Source organism: Macaca nemestrina, chromosome 12, assembly GCF_043159975.1.
Source record: "Macaca nemestrina isolate mMacNem1 chromosome 12, mMacNem.hap1, whole genome shotgun sequence".
Classification (NCBI taxonomy): Eukaryota; Metazoa; Chordata; class Mammalia; order Primates; family Cercopithecidae; genus Macaca; species Macaca nemestrina.
In genome coordinates this window covers 82835039-82855953 of record NC_092136.1, presented here as the reverse complement: position 1 = coordinate 82855953, position 20915 = coordinate 82835039, and the positions used below count along the sequence as shown (strand labels likewise).

At 37.9% G+C, this 20915-nt stretch overlaps 1 protein-coding gene across 45 annotated transcripts in view; it reads left to right on the top strand.

Moving 5' to 3' along the window:
- The window catches only part of LOC105468849 (discs large MAGUK scaffold protein 2), a 2241192-nt gene that overhangs the window by 2158824 nt on the left and 61453 nt on the right, over window positions 1–20915 (top strand). For all 45 annotated transcript variants that reach the window (XM_024788717.2, XM_011719263.2, XM_011719258.3 and 42 more), the window contains one exon: window positions 8351–8426. In XM_024788717.2, the coding sequence (XP_024644485.1) occupies window positions 8351–8426 (76 nt within the window). The remainder of the gene's footprint in view (window positions 1–8350; window positions 8427–20915) is intronic.

Genomic DNA, 20915 nt, shown 5'->3' with positions numbered 1-20915 from the left:
TTTTCTTTACTCTTGTTTCCCACCTCACAACTTCCAATAGCTACCTAGATATTTAGTTCTGTGTAAGTGTTTCCTAAATCAAGAGCATCATGCTTTCTCTTCCAAGCGTTTCTTCAGCTCTACTTTTGAAAAGCAGAAATGTGCTTCAGAACAGCCAACTCCTTAATCTGTCCCAGCGGATCTATCACCAGACAGGAACTTTCCTTCTCACAAATGTCCCTTTGGCACCAAGATATCCAAGAAACAGAAATTGGCTCTGTCCCAGAGACTAGATATAGTACAAAATCAGTCAGGAATGATGCTTAATAAAAGCAGGCACTAATTTTTCTCAAGCTGCAGATTTCTCAAAGGGCTTTGATCCTCATCTCCAAACACCCCAAATGCCTCTGTAAAATATTCCCAGTGAAGCTGGGCCTTTAAGTGCTACTACACATCAAGTGATTGAGCTAGTACAAACCATAGTGGGAAGATGGAATTTAAACCTCAGAATAACTCTGTGGGATATTTGTGCTCCCGAGACAGCTGATCTCTTCTCTCTGCCTGTGGTCATACAGCCTGGGGAAGAATGTGACATGGAAAGCAGAGGGCTCACTGGTCCTCAGCTGTTCTCTTACCTTTAGCCAGGAGAAGTCACAGTGAAGGAGCTGAAATTCCAGGGAGCCTCTCCCTCCCGTATGCCAGTGCCTATAGATCTCCCACCAGCAGAATTCTCTGTGTTTCTTTAAGCCTCTTGGCTCCTGGATAATTGCTTGACATTGCTTTGCCAGGGCATTCTGACTGTAGAATGGCTGTGTGTGTTTTCCGAAAGGTTATATGTTTAAACATTGACTCAGCACTGGCTTGTTTATATTCTGGGTCTCTCCATTTCCATTTACTTCAAATTAAAAAAAAGTCAAGACAAAGTACCTTTTGGTTTGCTTTGATTTAATTATTTTGAGCTGTCTGAAGAGCTGTTCTCTAGAAGAAGGAGCCATCTTGTTGAATTATGGCCCCAAAGATAGTAATGGGGTGGATAAAGGAAAGCTATGTGGGAATAGATGTCAGCTCATTTTAAAGAAGTCCTTTCATTAGTTGGAGCTGCCTAAAGATGGCATGGACTATCTGGGAAGATAGAAAACGAATTCAAACTTTGGATACAGGAGTTGAACTATACAATTTTCTGGTTCTTTCCAGCCCTGAAGTTCTATGATTCTAACCAATCTTATCAAGTCATTTGTTTGTTCAATTAGCGCATCATTTTTCTCCAGAAGAACATTCTCAATGCTATTCCTCCTGAAATAATTTTCCACCTGCTGGTAATCATTCTTGAATTAGCTATTTCTCTCTTATTTTGGAAGAGAACCATCTTAACAACCAGAGTATAGCTGACCTGGAAAATAAGTTTAATTAGTGACTGCAATGTTGATATTTATTTACATTCTACTTTTTATGAAGGGTACAGTAGCTCCACCTCATATATATAATATATATTATATAATATATATATTTATATAATTTATAGCTGTAAATAAATTTCTGCCAAATTTTCTTTTTAGGATTTTAATTATTTTCAAAATAGTAACTTTTATTGCTTTAAGTATTTGTAAAAGTAATACCTTTTATTGTAGAAAAGTGGGAACATCTAGAAAAACATAAAGAAAATAAAAATCACTTATAATTCTACCCCACAAAGAGTACTCATGTACTTATTGTAATGCAATTTAAAACCTACATTTATTAGGTTGATGTTATTTTTCAATTGTTAATTTCTTTCTAGCCTGTTTCCTGAGTATAATTTACCTAGTAGTGCTCATCTGGAAAATTTTTTAAATCTCATAATGGATAACATCAGTGTATGACTTTATGCAATTTACAAAAATGTTTCTCTATTGATAATGTCATTTAATCATCCCAAATGAAACCATGAGATGAAAAGTATGAATATTATCACCTTCCCCATCCTTTTTTCTGACGATGGTGAATAAATTTTATTTAACAAAACATTCCTATTGCGTGCTAGACACTGTTGTAAGCCCTTTACAATTATTAACTTATTTAAACCTCATTAGAACCCTATGAGTAAGTTGCTATTATTATCCTTATTTTACAAATGAGGAGATTGAGGCACAGAGAGGTTCATTAATGTGCCTGAAATTGCCCGTGTAGTAAGTGGTAGAACGGGAATTTGAATCCAGGCTACAGAATTGCACTTAAGACATATGCAATCTTGCCCCGCAAAGGTACAAAAATAGGAGCTGGCAAAATTCAATTCAGCAAGCATTGCTTGGGCAGCATCTGAGTGCCATGTACTGGAGCCCATCACTTGTGGCTCCACTGCCTGGAGCCCATCACTTGTGGGACCAACATGTAACTGTGGCACAGCTACTCTGTGATTAGGGCAATGCGGGCTATCTTGTAAAGGCCAGGAAAGTGAAATGGCAGCAGACAGAGAGTGAATTCCATCTGATGTCAGCACTGATTATGTATTGCACCAGTTACTTTCAAATACATGATTTCAACTTAATCTTCACGAAAACCTCACAAGGAAACTGAGGATCAGAGAAGTCAAGTAACTTACCCAAAAATACACAGCCAGCCACTGACCAAACACCAGTCTCTTTGATAACAAAGCCAGATGACTTTACACTACACCAGGAACACTACCCTAGGAGCATATGCCAAGTAAGGAAATAGAAAGTCAGGCAATTTAAGTAGCCTGCCAAAATTACAGTGGCAGCAGGGGGCTAAGCCTGGATTCAAACACATGCCTTTATGATGTCTCTATGAGCAATTGCAAAGGTTTGGGGCTCTTCTTGGCCCTTCAGCTCTCAAGTCTGGTGGCCCACATTTCAGGGTCTCTTAAGAGGGAAAATTGGAAGTCCATGTCTTGCTCCCACCTGGCATAAAGGGACTGACTTTGGCAGCGAGCACCTGAAATGGGGTACCTGTATTACTTCCTTTTTACAGGTAAGGAAATTGGGACCAGTAATGAGAAGTGACATCATGGGCAGCATTATCATAATCATCTTAGTAGCAGCCTATTGTATAGTGAGTTCTTACTATAGATCAGACATTGTGCAAAACAATTTTCTTATATTATCTCATTTAACATTCATTATAAATGTTTGAAGTCTGCGCTACTATTCTAATTGTATCAACACAAAATCTGAAATCCTAAGAGGTTGAGGACCACCCTAAGTTATAGACCTGGTAAGTGGAAGAGGCAGAATTCAAACCCAGACTTGTGTGACTTTAAAATCTGGACTCTTAGCATAGAATCACTTTTCTGAGATTACATAGTGTGTAAGAGGCCAAGCTGGGTTTTGTTCCATGGTCTTTCTCCTTTTTTTTTTTTTTTTTTTTTTTTTTTGAGACGGAGTACAATACAATCCCAGCTCACTGCAACCTCCACCTCCTGGGTTCAAGCTATTCTCCTGCCTCAGCCTCCTGAGTAGCTGGGATTACAGGCACCCGCCACCATACCCGGCTAATTTTTGTACTTTTAGGAGAGACGAGATTTCGCTATATTGACTAGGCTGGTCTCAAACTCTTGACCTCTGGTGTTCCGCCCACCTCAGCCTCCCAAAATGCTGGAATTATAGGCATAAGCCACTGCTCCCAGCTGTCCCACGGTCTCTTAAGCCAAGTGTCTATTCATTGTTCCCCAGTGATGGGTCACTTGGGCTCTCAGATGGCAGCTTATGGCTGGCATTACATAAGAGTTTACTCACCTAGCCTTCCCAGCAAGCCTGTGGCCACTAATGTGAGTGACATTCTAATTCTCCCTCCAACAGGGCCTGTGGAGCACAGGGAAAGGAACTCCCAGGGACAAATGATGTTCCCACTGTCCAGTGCTCCAAGCCTGACCCAATTATGGGTTTGGCCAGAACCTAAAAATACCAGATGGGAGAGAGGGAGAGGGAGACAGTTGGGCTTATTAAAACATGGCCATTTGGTGCTCTCTGGAGATATGAAATGTCAGAATCGATTGCTCAAATTTTACCATTCCATTTATGTTTTCGGTATTTTGGTCAGTGATGAGATTTGGACAGGGAGGATTATTTCTGCTCAAACAATCTAATTAATTGCTTGAGTCTAAGTGTGAGTGGGGAAGTAAGGCAGTTGTCCTCATTGAGATTTGATCTGTCTCTTCAGGTGGTCCACAATTTCTTTAGGTGAAAGCCTTTGGACCTTAATATTTATTAGCCAAAGGAGTCTTACTCAATAAAACAATAAGAGAAAATGATACTGAATTTTTACCTAGATTCTTACCAAGAAAGTAAGTTGTGAAATGACGAATCACTTTTTATGGGAAAAACTGGTTGTTCAGCAATTCACTTAAACTCCCTGGCCTAATGGTTTTCACAATTAGGTAAAGAACTAGTAGCCCCCTTGAGAGTTCATTTATTCACTCATTCAACAAAGGCTCATTAAGCAACTACTACGTACCCAGCTCATGTCGGACCCTGGATTATAGATATTATAGGTGAAGTCCTTAGCACAGTTTCTAACACTTAGTGTACATTCCAATAATAGCTGCTTTCCATTTTTCAAAATTTGAGCTTTTGTTGCCAGAAAAAAAATACGTCACATTATTTAGAGCCCTATTTTCCAGACTTAAGTCTCATTTCAGCAGCAAACCATTCACATGCATCCCAGAAAGAGCTAGAAGAGAGGAAAGGGCTGAGGCAGATGAGGAAGATAAGCCACAGACATAGCCTCCCTCTTAAGGAAAGAGGTTTGCAGAGAACCCCAAGGCAGTAATGCAAGCCTCTGTGATGGGAATGCACTACTAGGGTTGCTGGTGTGCTGAGGAGACGGATCAACTCAAATAGGGATTTAACTAAGCAGACTTCTGTGTTTAAAGTAAATTTATTCTGAATTTTGAGGTCAACCTCTTGTGGTATGCTACTAACTCAATGATTGTATGCTTAAATTTGGTTGGGGCTTATTTAATAATTAATAATATTCATAGCATTCAGGACATTAGGGAGATGGGGATGCAAGGGTATGTTGGTTATCATTTGTAAAAACCTCAGCCCAGACTTCTAAGGATATGTATGTGCCTTCAAACTGTGGAAGCTGCATCCAAAAATCTCACGTTTATTGAGAATTTGGATCATCCAGGTTTGGGAGGTACCTGAATGCTGTCTCCCAAATTGAGTGGCTATGGACAGACACTGAAGTTAGCTGTTAGAGAATGTATGTTCAGGCTGTGTTTCTACCACTTTCTGATCTGGTAAGCTTCAAGTCTCAGTTTCTTCAGTTATAAAATGAGATTGATAATACCTAAATCATTAGGTTGTTGTGGGGACCAAATGAGATGATGTAAATGCAAAGGAACTTTATTAATAATTATATGGTGCAACTCCACTTATTAATGAAACTTTCAACCCAAATCGGAAGCAAAACTTTTCAACTTCCTTCATGAGTGACCCAGAAGTATGTGACCTCCGTATGGCTTCAATTTTTTTTTTTTTTTACTTTCTCTATTACCTGTTTGAAGATTAATAATAAGCTATAGAAAATGGTAGGTGAGTGTATGTGTGTGTGTGCATTTGTGTGTGTCTGTGTGTGTGTGTCTGGCTGACTTAATATTCTTTGCAACCTTTTTAAGATTTAAGGGATGAACCACTAAAATCTTCCTAATAGAGACATTTCTCAAGAAAATTGAAAAGGATAAACATGGAAATGGAGTTGAGCTTCAGGGTAGGGGACAGTATTAGAATGCTCTGTCTAAGCAGTTCTGAGAGTTGAATACTGAGCTCCTCCTAACATTATGTATGTTTGGAACCTGTGTGAGTTCTGTGGGTTTATGCAGAATTTATTTGCACACCCTGATCAAATAACCATGTATTCTCTGCATACTACAGTCATTTTGGCATCACTGAATGATGCCAAAGCGTTGACTTTAGCCCAGTTAATGCAAAGAAGCCGGAATAAAGTTAGGGCACTAACAACAGTTTTAGAAGACTACAAAGAGACGAATGTAAATTACATTTGCACTCGGATTAAAATCGAGAAAAGGTGATGAAGTGATGAAGCTCAAAGGAGGCATTTTACCAGTGACCATTTTCCACTTGGCAGCTTATCTTATCTGAAATCTATCTTGCTTTCTCCCCAACGGTTGTGCATCTGGTGCAAGTAGAAACTCTTGGTGGAACACATTGTTTTACTTCTTATTTATTTATTTATTTATATTTATTTTTGGGGGAGACAAAGTCTCGCTCTGTCGCCCAGGCTAGAGTACAATGGCATGATCTAGGCTCACTGCAGCCTCCACCTCCCGGGTTCAAGTGACTCTCCTGCCTCAGCCTCCCACATAGCTGGGATTACAGGTGTCCGCCAACACACCCAGCTAATTTTTTTTTGTATTTTTAGTGGAGACAGGGTTTCACCATGTTGGCCAGGCTGGTCTCAAACTCTTGACCTCAGGTGATCCACACCCGCCTCAGCCTCCCAATGTGCTGGGATTACAGGCGTGAGCCACCGCACCCGGCCTCACATTGTTTTAACATATGACGTTAGATTTGAAAAATTTTGTTCAGCTGTTTCCACTCAGATATTCTACTCTCACACTGAAATAAATACATTCTGCAGTTCCATTCTGTAACTATAGAAACCCTGATCTTCACTGTGTTTCAGTTGGGAACACAAAAGAGCTCTCAGTTAGAAAGGAGTATGCTGTTAATTATTGATCTATGAATAGCTTAGACTTTATAAACCATTAAGTTTCTGTAGGTTCAGGTTTTTTCTTTCTCTTTTTCCCCCACATCTTTGAATTTAAAGCTAGAAATATTTAAACAAGAAGTCATGTTAAAACAATGCAATGAATATTATTTTTGCTGGACAATTATTTATTGAGGACTTGCTATAAAACACCATCAAGTGATAAGTGGGCTTGTACCTTAAGGTACATACAACCCTGTATATGCAGTGCAAATGTAAGTAAACACAAGGAAATCAAGATGTAATGCTGACATGGAGACTGTTCCAGTCAGAAAGGAGCAATCATGTCTAACTGGAGGGGCTCAGAAGAATCAGGGAAATATTTAGATTATTTTCCTCTTTTTCAACCCTGGCCTTCAAACAGGAAAGAGTCCAACCAGTTTTATTTTCCTAATATTTCTCAAGCCTTTCCCTCTTCTCCACCCCACTATCATTTCTCATTATTTCTTGCCTGGACTATGGCAACAGCTTTTAAATAGGCCCCCAACCTCCTCCTGCTCCTTCCCTCCTTCAGTCTATCTTCCACCTTGACCAGGGTTGTTTATTTAAAAGCTGATCTGACTTTATCACTTCGCTGCTTTATATCCTCTAAGAACTTACGATGATTCCCAAGGAAAAAACTCAAGTCCAAAATGTGGATGGATACCCTTTAAAAGGAGTCTATCACCTCGCTAGCCTCACCGCCCCATCCTATATATCCCCTATGTACCCTGTACTAGAATCTTTCTGCAATCTTGTAGCTCACTCATATCTTCAGGTTGAGGCATGTGTTGTTCCTGCTGTGAAAAATCCCCCTGAAATTTCCCTACTGACAAACTCTTTCTAATCCTTCAGTCTCAGATAAATTGACATTTCCTCCAAGAAGCCCACCCTAATGCTTTCTAGTCTTCCTTTGTACCCTCCCAGTGAGATATGTGCTCCCACATTGATATCAGCCATCTTGTTCTATAGCATTTTCTGTGCTTGTTTACACCACTGTTCTTGCCAAAAGAACATTGCTAAGAATTCATTGCAGTCATGCTTTTAGAATATTTTTTCTTTGTTCCCCAACTCCTTGCTTGATGCATGGTAGGCAGTGATTAAGTGTTTAATGAATAAACGAAGTAGCAGGAAAACAATGAATCTGCAGAGATGACAGAAGGACATTGGGGAAAAGGAAAGTTCAAGATTATATATAACATGTTTGGTTAAAAATTGAAGCTAAATACACTAGTGTCCTTAAGGGGAAGAGAAGGAAAAACAAAGAAGAAAAGGGGAGGAGAGAAAAGGAGAGGGGAGGAAACACTTGTTTAGTCTCCAATATAGGTGTTCATCTTTATGGACTGAGATTTCTTGAAACAGATTTTGATTTAATTATTTAAGCATTTAAATAACAAATATTATTTTTTTCTACCTCTCTGTTGCTTACAAATACCATGATGTGACTCTCAGTGTATGTATTGGAGTAATTTCAAGGGATGTGTTAGAAACTTAGAGACTTTGTACCAAGATTTTTTATATGGAACAAAGGAAGAGAAATATTTTAGAACACATTTTATTCGAGCTGCAAGGATTGGAGGAAAAAAATGTTCTTCACTTAATAAGGAACTTAGTCATAAATGCCTTGTCATGTGACAGACTCTTTATTGTCAATTTGCTTTAGGGTGGAAAGAAAGGAACGTGCCCGATTGAAGACAGTGAAGTTTAATGCCAAACCTGGAGTGATTGATTCGAAAGGGGTAGGTACAAAATGATGGAAACATCAAGTTCTCTCAGTTGCCATGGATTTAACTATAATTAACACATTTAGGCTTTCAGTAGCAAACAAATTATGAAGCTACCAGACAGTAGAGCACTGTTATAAGTATATTGCTGAAGTTAATAATATCATTTCTGATGAAATGGATTTATGGTAAATATATTTAAACACTGGGAGTAAAGCTGCAAGTGGTTAGCAGAAGCAATGTGTTGATGAAGGTGATGTAATGACTACAATGAAGAAGAACAAGATAGTTTAGGTGGTTTTTGTTTCTTTAAGTTTTTTCCTTTTAAATTAATGTGCTAAAAGGATGGATTTTATAAAAAGTATCTGCTCATCAGAAAATATATCTAGTCTGATTCACATTATGGAGCTAAGACTGTAGTCATAGAAACATGGATTATCTAATGAATACATGGATTGTTGTGACAGACATAGAAGAGAATTAATAACTAAAATTTAGCCATCAAAATTAGAATATTTAATCACATATGCATATGTACATCTTTTTAAAATAATAGCTTTGTAAGATAAAATTTGCATACAATGTAATTCACCCACTTAAAAAATACAATCCAGTGGTTTTTAGTGTATTTAGAATTATGCAACCATCACTACAATCAATTTTAGAGCATTTCATCACTCCATAAAGAAAACCTATATGCATTGACAGTCACCTCCCATTTCCCCATCCTCCCACCCCCACCCACCCCAACATAGGCAACCACTAATCTACTTTTTGTCCCTATGGATTTTCCTATTTTATATAAGTGAAATTATATACCATGTGGTCTTTTGTGGTTGTTTTTTTTTTTAACTTACATTATGTTTTCAAGATGCATTTGTGTTGTAGAACGTGTAAGTACTTCATTTCTTCTTATTGCCAAATAATATTCCATTGTATGGATATGCCACATTTAATCTGTTCATTTATCAGTTGATGGACATTTCAGTTGTTTCCAATTTGTAGTTGTTATGGATAATGCTGCTATGAACATTTGTGTACAAACATTTCTGTGACATGTTTTTATTTCCATATGCCTAGGAGTGAGATTGTTGGATCATATAGTAACTCTATGCTTAACATTTTGAGGAACTGACAGGCTGTTTTCCAAAGTGGTTGCACCATTTTACATTTCCACAACAATGTATGAGGGTCCCAATTTCTCCACATCCTTGTTATTATATGTCTTTCTGATTACAGCCATCTTAGTTGGTATGAAGTGTTATCTCATTGGGGTTTTGATTTCATTTCCTTAATGACTGCTGATATTGAGCATATTTTCATGTGCTTATTGGCTATTTGTATATATTATTTAGAGAAATGTTTATTGAGATCCTTTGCCCATTTTTAAATTGGGTTGTCTTGTTATTGTTGAGTTGTAGAAGTTCTTTATATAGTTGGGTTATTAATCCTTTATGAGATAAATGCTTTACAATATTTTCTCCCACTCTGTGGGTTGTCTTTTCATTTTCTTGATAGTGTTCTTTGTACACAAAAGGATCTAATTTTGGTGAAGTCCAATGTGTGTATTTTTTCTTTTGTTATTTTTGCTTTTGGTGTCATATCTAAGAAACCATTACCTAATGAAAGTCATAAAGATTTACATCATATTTTCTTCAATGAGTTTTATAATTTTAGCTCTTACTTTTAGGTGTTTGATCCACGTTGAGTTAGTATTTGTACGTTGCATGAGTTAAGGTTCTGATTTCATTCTTTTGCATATGAATTGTCTTCTTAATTTCATTTTTGGATTCTTCATTGCAAATGTACAGAAATATGATTATTTATATATATATATCAATCTTATATCCCGCAAACTTGCTACAGCCACAGTTTTTTAGTGAATTCCTCAGGGTTTTCTATATACAACATATACGTGCAAAAAGAGAGAGTTTTGCTTCTTTCCTTCAAATACGGATGCCTTTTTTCCTTGCTTAATTGCACCATCTAGAACCTTCAGTATAATGTTAGAAATGGCAAAAGCAGACATTTTTGTCTTATTCCTGACATTAACAGAACTGCATTCGGTCTTTCACCATGAATTATGATGTTAGCTGTGGCTCGTACACCTTTTTAAATCAATTCTTTGAAGAGATAATACTAGTATCTTATTGCTGTGTTGTAAAATAACTTTCCCCATCTTCTCGCTTCCTATTCTCTTTTTCTTCATATCCTTTTCTTTGCCTTTCTATCCTAACAATTGTAGCTTATGAATATCATACAGAATCACAAATTATGGTCAATTGCTGTCACCATGAAAAACAAGAAAAAGAAAAGCTATCATTTCTCGGGGATTTTGAGGCCCGAATTATAGCACTGCCCTTTCTATTTCTAAGTAGAAGAATCATAAGGGAGCCCAGTCATTGACATAATAATTTACCCTCCTGTAAAATATTCAAGTGAAATGAAAATTTATTGAAACATAGGATGTCATTATAAGTAAAAGTGAGGGTATGTGACATCATGACATAAAGTCCTTTCAAACAAATACTACTTGTATACAAGAGGTAGAATTTTTTTCCATGATTCCTGGTGAGAAATTAAGGATAGACCTCCTATTTGTTTGAGATAGATAGATGATAGATAGGTAGATAGATAGATAGATAGATAGATAGATAGATAATAGATAGATAGATAGATAGATAGATAGATAGATAGATAGATAGACAGACAGACAGAGAGAGTTGGCTACATGTGAGAGGATTTTTATTGAATACCTACCATGTGCCAGAAACAGGACTAGAACTTTAGAAGGACACAAAGTCTAGTATAGGCCCTTTTCCCCAAGAGCTCCTAACATCAGTGAGAGGCCAGATGTCTTTTCAGTAAGGCTGAAACATATATGATGTGCTTTTTAATCATACATGTTAAACACCATTAGGTATTTGCCAAAGAATAGATTGTAAATTATTAGAACTTGGCTATTGAAAGAAAGGAGTAATCATCTGGGAAGGGAAGCCCTGAATGGAAAATCAGGAGGGTCAATAACCTGGGTTCTGGTTTCAGCTCACTACTAAGTCACTATTGTTCTTTGGCCCTTATTAGCAAAATAAAACCTTTAAACTACGTCAGGGATGTCAAACAAGTTTCATCTCCTAAGTACACTAATGGATTGATAGTTTATATCTAGAGTATTGTTTTGAAAAAGGATTCTGAGGCCATACATGATCTTAGAAGGAAAAAAGAATGCCATGATTGAGTCATCTCTAGCACAACATTGGGAATTATTCTCTATTTGCAGTTGCTGGATTCGATGATTTTTTAGGGTATCTTACGTTAGTAACTCTCCATGAGATTTACTCATGCACTAATTGGTAATAAATCAAAGTTTTCCAAATTCCTATGAGAAAATACATTAATAAGAAGACTTGTCCAGAAGTAGAAAGCAAAGGACCACTAACACGAGATAAAATGCACTGAGGAAAGGAGAGAACAACTATGTGGAGAGTTGGGAAAGCTCGGTCAGGAGATGCCACTCACTTTGAACTAAAGGCAAGGACTACAGTAATAAGTCATTGATGCAGAAGCCTCATTCTCTGGGACCTTGGAATAAATTCAGCATAAAGTGGGGAGGAAAATTGTCTGGAATGAGAAGGATAATAGGGTGTTTTAAATAACCTTATCATTAGCTGGCATTTTCAGAGCATTGTGAAATGTCCTGAGGAGCCCAGAGTGAAAGCCAAGGTTACTCCCCTGGAGGAGCTTAGATTAAATTAGTGTCTGTGAAAGCAGGCTGTGACAAGAGCCTTAGTAGTATGTACACGAGCTATAAGAATTTAAATTAATCGTCACAGGAATGACCAGAGAGCACTTTATAGATGAACTTGGACTTTAATGTGACTGTCAGTGCTTGAGTTACTTTTCCAGAACTCTTCATTGATTGCAATAACATTGAATGCTGCAAAACACCAGGCACTATGCTAGGTATCTTCTATTGTGGCAAAAAAAAAAAAAAAAAAAATATATATATATATATATATATATATATATATATGAATGATCTTTCATTGCAACAGGCTCGAAAAGAGAAATATAAGCAGTCAAGCAGTAATAATACAGCATCACTAATGTTTTCCATAAATTTAGGGGATCAACATTCTTTATTTTAAAAATCAGGAGCCTGAGCCTCAGGAAGATTAACTAGCTTGCCTAAGATCACACAGTTAGTAGGTGCAAGCATCAGGTTGAGATCATTTTGACAACAGAAGCCTGCCCTTTCCATTACTCCACACTATACCTGATTTTGTTGAAGCCAGAGGAAGTACAGCATTACAAATATGCCTTAGGTAAAAGAGAAGGCTTCAAAGAGGCAATATTTGAACGAGATCTTAGATTTTCAGTAGGAGTTTGCCACATACATAGGAAAAAGCATGAACATGATAGTGGAAATTGCAGACATGTTAGAATAGGGTTAAGCAAGTCAAGGACAGCAGTGTGCAAAGGTCATGATGGGAGTTGTAGCAAATGGGGTTGACAAAGAAGGTCAGAAAGGCCAGAAAGCTTGTATGGAAGGCCTGGCTATGAGGTTAGAAGCTTATTGGATTTTGAAAGTATACATGAAGGATCTGAGGTTCTTCATTTGAAAGTGCTCATCTGCTACAAATGAAATACCCAGGATTTCTATCCACTCTGTGTGCCTTTAAAAAGTCTATGTCTACACATGCAAAGAAAAGTGTACTATTGTGTCTGTAGCCTAGATAAATCCAACCTATGCAGACCCCTTCAAAAACTTCAAACAGCCATCTATTTGGATAGGTCTCCCTAAGACCCATCTCAATGCCCCAGATAGCAATGCAATCAAGCTCCCCTGGGAATGTCTATTAAGTTCCTAATGAGTCTCTAGTCAAACCAGCCTCTAGTGAAAACTTAAACATCCCTTAATTTCTTTTATTGTCCTTCTACCTTTTTTTAAAATCAATTTCATCATTAACCAGCCATTCTGTTACTTATTGAGAGGCTTAGGAAATTGCATAACCTTCAGAATAAAGCTGTTCTGCATTGAAAAATCAATAACTATTTAGTGATTTATGCAAAACTTCTTTTTTAAGTATATAGAAAAAGGAAATATATGTAAGAGAGAGTATGAGAGAGTTATCAGTATCCTTACTATATGTCAGCAATGTGCAATGTGTAAGTGTCCCTTTTACACCGTAAACCCTTTCTAAAGTAAGGTATGGAATAAATAAATAAATAGTCCTATTTATCCTTGGACTGGGACAGAACAGAGATGATAGTTGTTATTCGAAGTAATATGAGTACCTGTTATAAAAACCCAGACAGTTTACATACACCTCTCTTTTAAAAATAAAATTGAGACAAGGTCTCTCTCTCTCTGTTGCCCAGGCTGGTCTCAAGCTCTTGGGCTCAAGCAATCCTCCTGCTTTGGCCTCCCAAAGTGCTGGAATCCCACAATGCCCAGCATACATACATCTCTTAATCACCACAAGACTTCAAAGGAAATTATTTACTTCCTCTTTATAGACTTAAAGAAACTGAGGCTTAGAGAGGTGAAGAAACCTGAATACATGTCTGACTGATTCCAAAGTTCACAATCTGTTCACTATAGCATGCTTTCTTTTTTATTGACATCATGTAACACTTGTGCAATTTAAGAAAAATAAAGAAGTAAATTAAATTGAGTTTAGCTTTGTCAAAACCTAACTTGGGCATAAACTTAAATCCTGAGGAGAAGCTGGTTTTCCTAGACGATGCACATCTTTCTGAAGGAGAACATTCTAAAGTGAGCTCAGAGCTACACATTTTCTCACTGTGGCCTGCTAAAATAAAATGAGGGAACAAGTCTTGGTAAATGAGTTCATTCATTTATTTAATAAACCTTTACTAGATCCAATACAAGGCAGCTTGATAAGTAATGTGGAGGTGTAAAGATGAATAAATCATGGTCACTGACCTGACGGAGCAGGTCTTCTGGGGGAGAGAATGAGTGTCTACAGGGAGGAAGTGATTAATACCAAAGGAGATGGGCAGAAAACATGTTTTCAGTCCAGAAAAGGAGATTCCAGCTTGAATTAGGGGGCGCTGAAGGATTAGGAAAATAGGCACTGGGGTTAGAAGTAAGTATAGAATAAGTATGAAATAAAACATGGTTCACTTTCATTACAAGGAACAATTTGTGAAGGACAATGAAAGGACTCAGAACTGGAAAGTTAGACTCAGGTCAGTTCTGATGCCTAAAATTTTCCAGGAAACTTATACTTTATCTTGTAAACAATAAAGAATTTTAAGGGTTGTGACCAACCAGACTAGGTGATTTTCTCTGGGCTAATACCCTGAAGGTACCTATATCATTGCCTATACATGCTGCATTATGAGGTCCTTTTAGGCAAAGATCTGAACCTGCTCACCGTTGTGCCCCAGCACCTAGCACGATGTCTACCTGAAACATACTAGCTACTCAATGCATTCTTCTTAGGGCAAAGGGAATGGAATGTTCAGAAGTGGGTTTCTGAGAGATCAGTCTGGGAGCTGTGGGAAGGAAAGGTTGGAGGAGAGAGAGAGACTGACAGTAGGAGATGTTTGAGAAAGCTATTACAGTGTTCTGGGTGTAAGATTCTGAAAACCTGAACTCAAAACAGCAGCAATAGGAAAGCAAAACAGGAAACCATTTCTAAAGAGATCAGAGAGGACTATCATCCTTGGACATTTGTCCCGATTGTTCCTAGTAATATTCTATTTCTTTTTCCAAAGCCTTACCCTTTAAGAGGAGATGTTGATTATGAGAGAGGGGATGGGGCAGAAGCTACAGTGATAGGTCGATAGCAAACTCCCAAAATCAAACTGCAGCTGGCATTGAGAAATCTCATTTCTATTTCATAGATTCTTAGAACTTTCCATACGACCACTGACTTCATTTACAAATGAAGAAACTGAGACTCATTTCTCTGGGACACACAGAGAGCTGGTAGTAGAACCTGCTATTGTGTCACTTATCAAAAAATCAGTATGTCAGTATTTCGTTAGCAAGATGGGAATTATATTTGCTTCACCAGAGTGAGTTATGGGGATTGATTTTGTCACAGCTTCAAAGTGACATTTTGACAAAAGAAATGTCATTACTGCCCTCAAAAGAAAGCTCTTTAATGGAGCCGGTCTTGGAATGGCCAGAGCTAGGCAAAGATCTTAAATGTCCAGACATGACCTAGAGATCTACGGAGGAGAGGTGGAAGGAGGGCCACACTGCTGCACTCCAGGGGATATCAGGAAGGCAGGCTTTGCCCTCAAGGTGAATAAACTCAGAAGAGGCTGCTCTTTGATGTCTTTGTTATTAATTTTCTTATTCCGAGCCTTCTAACACCTTCCTCACTGGTCTTCCTGGCTCACCTTTCCTCTCGGATTCTTTCCCTATACTGCATGCAGTGTGGTTTTAACCAGTCTTATATTTTTATATATAAAGAACAAAGATAGGCATATGTCCAGGGAATTTTGCAGCTTCAATAGCCCAACATGGGGACACTTTCTAACTTGTTATATTTTTCTTTGAATGTGATAATCACATCTATCCAAACTTTGAGTTCCCATGTCCACTGAGAACCACCTGAGCCACCACACAGATAATTGTCTGATCAAGATGTACTAGTGGCTTTTCTGCAAATGGTTCTCAGAGGAAACCCCAGTCAAGTCTCCATGTCTGAGACATGTTAAGGCGTGTCCTATGTAAACCCTGAAAGCTGATGGAACACAAGGAATATTTTGGGATGAAAAAGTTCATATTATTTTATGTATTCCTCATAGTCTATTTATTTGTCTCAAGTTGCTGATGGGGAAACCGCTATTCTGTGGAATGGTATGGAGAATAAACTATATTCCTTATGTATTTTTGTGTACATGCGTTTCTGCCACTTGGATTCAAAAAGCACTGCCATTGAAACTGTCAAGTTAATCTGCAACCTTATATACAAAATGTATTATAATTTATAATTGAAAAATCTGTTCACTGTACATACACACATACACATACTCATGTTTATAATATATTTTAGTTTCTAAAAGAGATATTGTTCAAAATGAACCTTGAAGAATCAGTAAAATCTAATCAGGTGTAAAAAGATGAAAAGAGTGTTGTTGGCAGGAAACAGCCCAGTGTTCTCAGGGAAGCCAAGGAAGCTTAACATTACTTAAGTGCAAAGCATAAGTACAGAGCTTCAAGTGTCCAGAGATAACGCAGAGAAGTTAGAAACCAGGTCATGAAGGTCCTCCATCTTGACGGCAGTGGAAAGCCTTGGGAGGAATTTAGTAGAGGTTAGATTAGAGTTTAGCAGATCACTTTGCTGTGGTGTGAAATAAATTTCCAGAGAGAGGCAGCCTCAGAGGGCAGGGGTCCATTTCAATAATTCAGGTAAGACATGGAAAAGACCTGACCCAGAACCACAGAGTAGCTTTGGAGAGAAGAAACCAGAAAATTTTCAGCAGGAAAAAAAAAAAAAAAAAAAGTATATCCTGCAGCATCTACATCAGAATAAGCTGAGGTGCTTATTAAAAATGGAGATGACCAGGCTCAACCCCTGTCCTGCAGGATCAGAATCTCTGGGGATAGGGGCAGGAAAGCTGCATTTTAACAAGCTCCCCAGAGATTTTGTTAGGCATGCTACTAATTTGAGATACACAGGCACAGTGGAAAAGTTTGGAATCAGACACAAAAACCAACTCCTATCAATTATCATAATTTATCTAAGCCTAATATATAAAAATAGAAATCATATTAAAAGATACAATATATGTAAAGTACTAAGAAATATTCATCTATCTTTTGCCCACCCCTACCCACAAGCACATACCTCTTAAACTCTCACCCTTATAAGGCTAGAATGAGCAACTTCCTAACAGTACTCTTTTCTTTAGATTCCAAATCTCCTTTTGCACAGAGGAAGAAGGGAGAGTTGCCAAAACTGCGCTTCGTGCATTTGCATAAGGTGTTTTTGACCTTGTGCTTGTTTAGTTGGGGAGAGAAGTTACCACTGGCTGACTCTAATGGGCAGGAAGATGGAGCTTGGCAGCAGGACTGATTTCTCAACCCTTCCCCCTGCCCCTGCCATTGGCTGCAAATCCAGATGGTTTCTGAGTTCTCTGCTATCTTGTGTAGCTATCTATAGGAGTTTCCGGAAGAACACACTTGATCAGTGCTTATTGCTTTGGAGAACCATTGCATCTCATTTAGGATACCAGTTACTCTGAACATCTGTAGATTTGTTATTTTCTACATACTATTTTTATAACCATTGCTCATTTGCTCCTAACGGTAATCCTGTGAGGTAAATATTATAAATATGCCCATTTTGCAGATAAGAAAACTGAAGTTTTGAAAGGATAGATAAATTACCCAAGCTCCTACAGCTGGTAAGTGGCAGAGCTGGGCCCTGCATGACATATTGTTATTGTGCAAGCAAATCAAAATAATTTATTCTTTAGAGGATTTTTACATATGAACTAATTCCAGATGTTATTAGCATAGCTAATTCTATCCATTCAAGTAGTGATGGTAAGACTAAGGTAATATAAATAGGAGTTGTATAATATGTGGTTATGTAATATAAATTACAGGTATAGTTTTATCACATGAGAACACTGAGCTTTTATTAAATCTTCTTTTCATCATTAATTCAAGGTAGGTATTATTCAGAAAATTTAGCTCAACCCATTTCTACTTAGGAAATTATTAAAGAATAAATTCTGATTCACTATAGGACTTCCTTTCATCTGACTCTATAGTAATAGGCCTACAGTCATACCTTTGAGCTTGCAGGTTTCACTTTACAAAAGTTTTTAACTATCTCAAAGCTAAAACATCAACGCTGAAAGATAAAGACGCAGAAGTGAATGTCCAGTCATCTGACTTCCTCACTATGGTAATTATAGCCAGATTCTTAGCAAGTAAAAATAGTATATCTTGCCTCTTAACTATACACTGTGTTTACATGTGGGTAAAAAGGTTTTATTTAAAAAATAATAGCTCATGTAATGTCTGAAAAGAGTTTCAGCAACAGCTTCCAATATGTTCTTAATATTTATAAAAATACCTAATTACCTTACGTTTTGATTTAAAAAGGCGGGGGGGGGGGCTCTAAAATCAGACTATCCTATTCTTAACTTTTCTGACTATATGACCTGGAGCAAGTAGCTTCTCTTTCTGAAATGTGATTTTTCAACTATAATAATAAACTCTGGAAAATAGATAGCAAGTTCCTTGAAGGCCAGGACTATTGACTTATGTAGGGACTAAAATAGTTCATGGCACTCAACCAATAAGTATTGAATTAAATAATGTGAGAATAAAGAACGTGGTATATTAGGAGAAAAATCATGTAAATTAGAAGGTGCAGCTCACTTTTTTTTTTTTTTTTTTTTTTTTTTGCTATAGCTTGTGAATGCAGAACTGAATAATTTATTGTTGCCTTTAGAGGAAGGTTCTCTTGATCTGAGTGTTACTTTTATTTCAATAAATAGGTTTTGAGTTTCCTGTATGCACTGGATACTGCTCTGGCCACTGGGTAGAGACACAGATGAATAAGACCCCACCTCTGCCATCCCAAGACTTTCTTTTTGGTACACACCACACACATACATATACACACAGCTATAGCATAAGGCAAAAAAATTTAGCAAAACATGAATGAGTCTTAAGGGGTATTCAAATAGGAGGAAGAGCCTACCATGTGAGAGCAATTAAGAAAGGGTTCCAAGAAAAGGTAGCATTTTAGCTAAGTCTCTGAGGAGTAAGTGCACTTTAACACTTAGAAAACAGCAGGAGCAAAAGTAAGCGAATAGAGAGGGTATCTGGTGAGACCAGCGAGTATTCCATTCAATGGGTGCACACAGTGGGGCAGCGGTAAGGTTGTAAGCATAGTTTGAGGCCCATTAACAGAGGGCATTAAGTATTCCTTTAAAATTTTTGAAGAGGCTATCCTTTGGGTCCTGGGCAGCCCTTCAAGGTTATTGGATGGAGGAGTGACAGGCTGTGTTTGTGAATAAAGAGGTTGACTCTTGCTGGGAGGATGAATGGTGAGGACTTGGGAGTGACTGGAGTAGGGAGACACCTAGGGGAGGACGTTGGGATGACTCAGGGGAGAAATAGAGGCTACATCCTAGGAATTGAAGGGAGCCCACAGATGGCAATGGCATGTAGGGGAGACTGTTAAAAATGTCATTCATGAACATGTGGGGGACCCTGAACGGAATGAGTTACCAGTTGGTAGAGAAGGGATAAAAGACAAATGGTGCAAAGTAATTGCCCACTAGGAGGATGGTGGAAAGGAGAATAAACTTGGCAGAGCCCAGACTAGAAATTAAAATTGTATGTATGCTGTCAGATCTATCCTCTAGCAGGCATCTCCCCAACACCTCACCCCAATACATTTGCCTTACCTGGCAAATCAAGTCTGTAGCATTAAGTAACTGCTATGTGTTATCAGAAATCAATGGCAGTTTATGCATGATACTGAAATAACCACCAAATTAAACTGAAAACCAACCCAGGTCAGAATAAATAAAATTGTCACTAAAATAAACTTCTTAAAATTGAAACTAATTTTAGATTGATTGCCAGGTTAAAACCAGAAAACTGGCTCTGATAAATCCACTTCTCCCCAAGGACTAAAATTCTTTGTGGATACTGGAAAATAAGTCCTTGTATTTGCAGAGCACTTTCGTACCTTATCCATTTGACAAATAAAAAGGCAGGGTCAGAGGAAATAAGTGACCTCTCTGCAGTCACACAGCCAGACACTGTTCTTTGGAGGCCCATGAATATTTATTTAGTATACAGTTTCGTTTAATTTGTGAAGGTTTACAAGACATCTTTCATGTCCAGCACTGTACTAGGGCCTGGGGGAAAACAAGGACACCTGAGCCTTTGCCCTTGCTCTTGGCAAACATTAAATGGTCTGGAAAAGATTTGGATTTCCTTTGAAGTTGGCACTCTCGATATATGATCTGTTCTTCTTAGGCAGTCAACAAACTTAGTACTGCCATCCCAGCTATGCCACTGGCCGTGTCATCTGAGACAGACCAACTGCTCCTCTGTAAAGTGGGTCATGTAAGAGGAATAAACTTACCTCATTAAGAGGCGAGCTACACCAGAGTCATAGCATGAAGGCTATTGAGTCAAATCAAAATTGTACTTCTCAAGAAAAACATCCATGAGTAGCCCACTCTATCCATCTATCTATCTATCTATCTATCTATCTATCTATCTATCTATCTATCTACCTACCTACCTACCTACCTGTCTGTCTATCTACCTACCTACCTACCTACCTACCTACCTATCTATCGGTCTATCCTCCTACCTACCTAGCTAGCTATCTTTCTATCTATGACAACACAGTAAGCACCATGAATCTGCCACCTAATGTGAAAGCATGAAACAATGAAAGGTATATCATGACTAAGGATTATGATTTGTCCCTTTCTGTGCACTTGAAGTCCCTGTAAGAGAAAAAGAGAAAAATA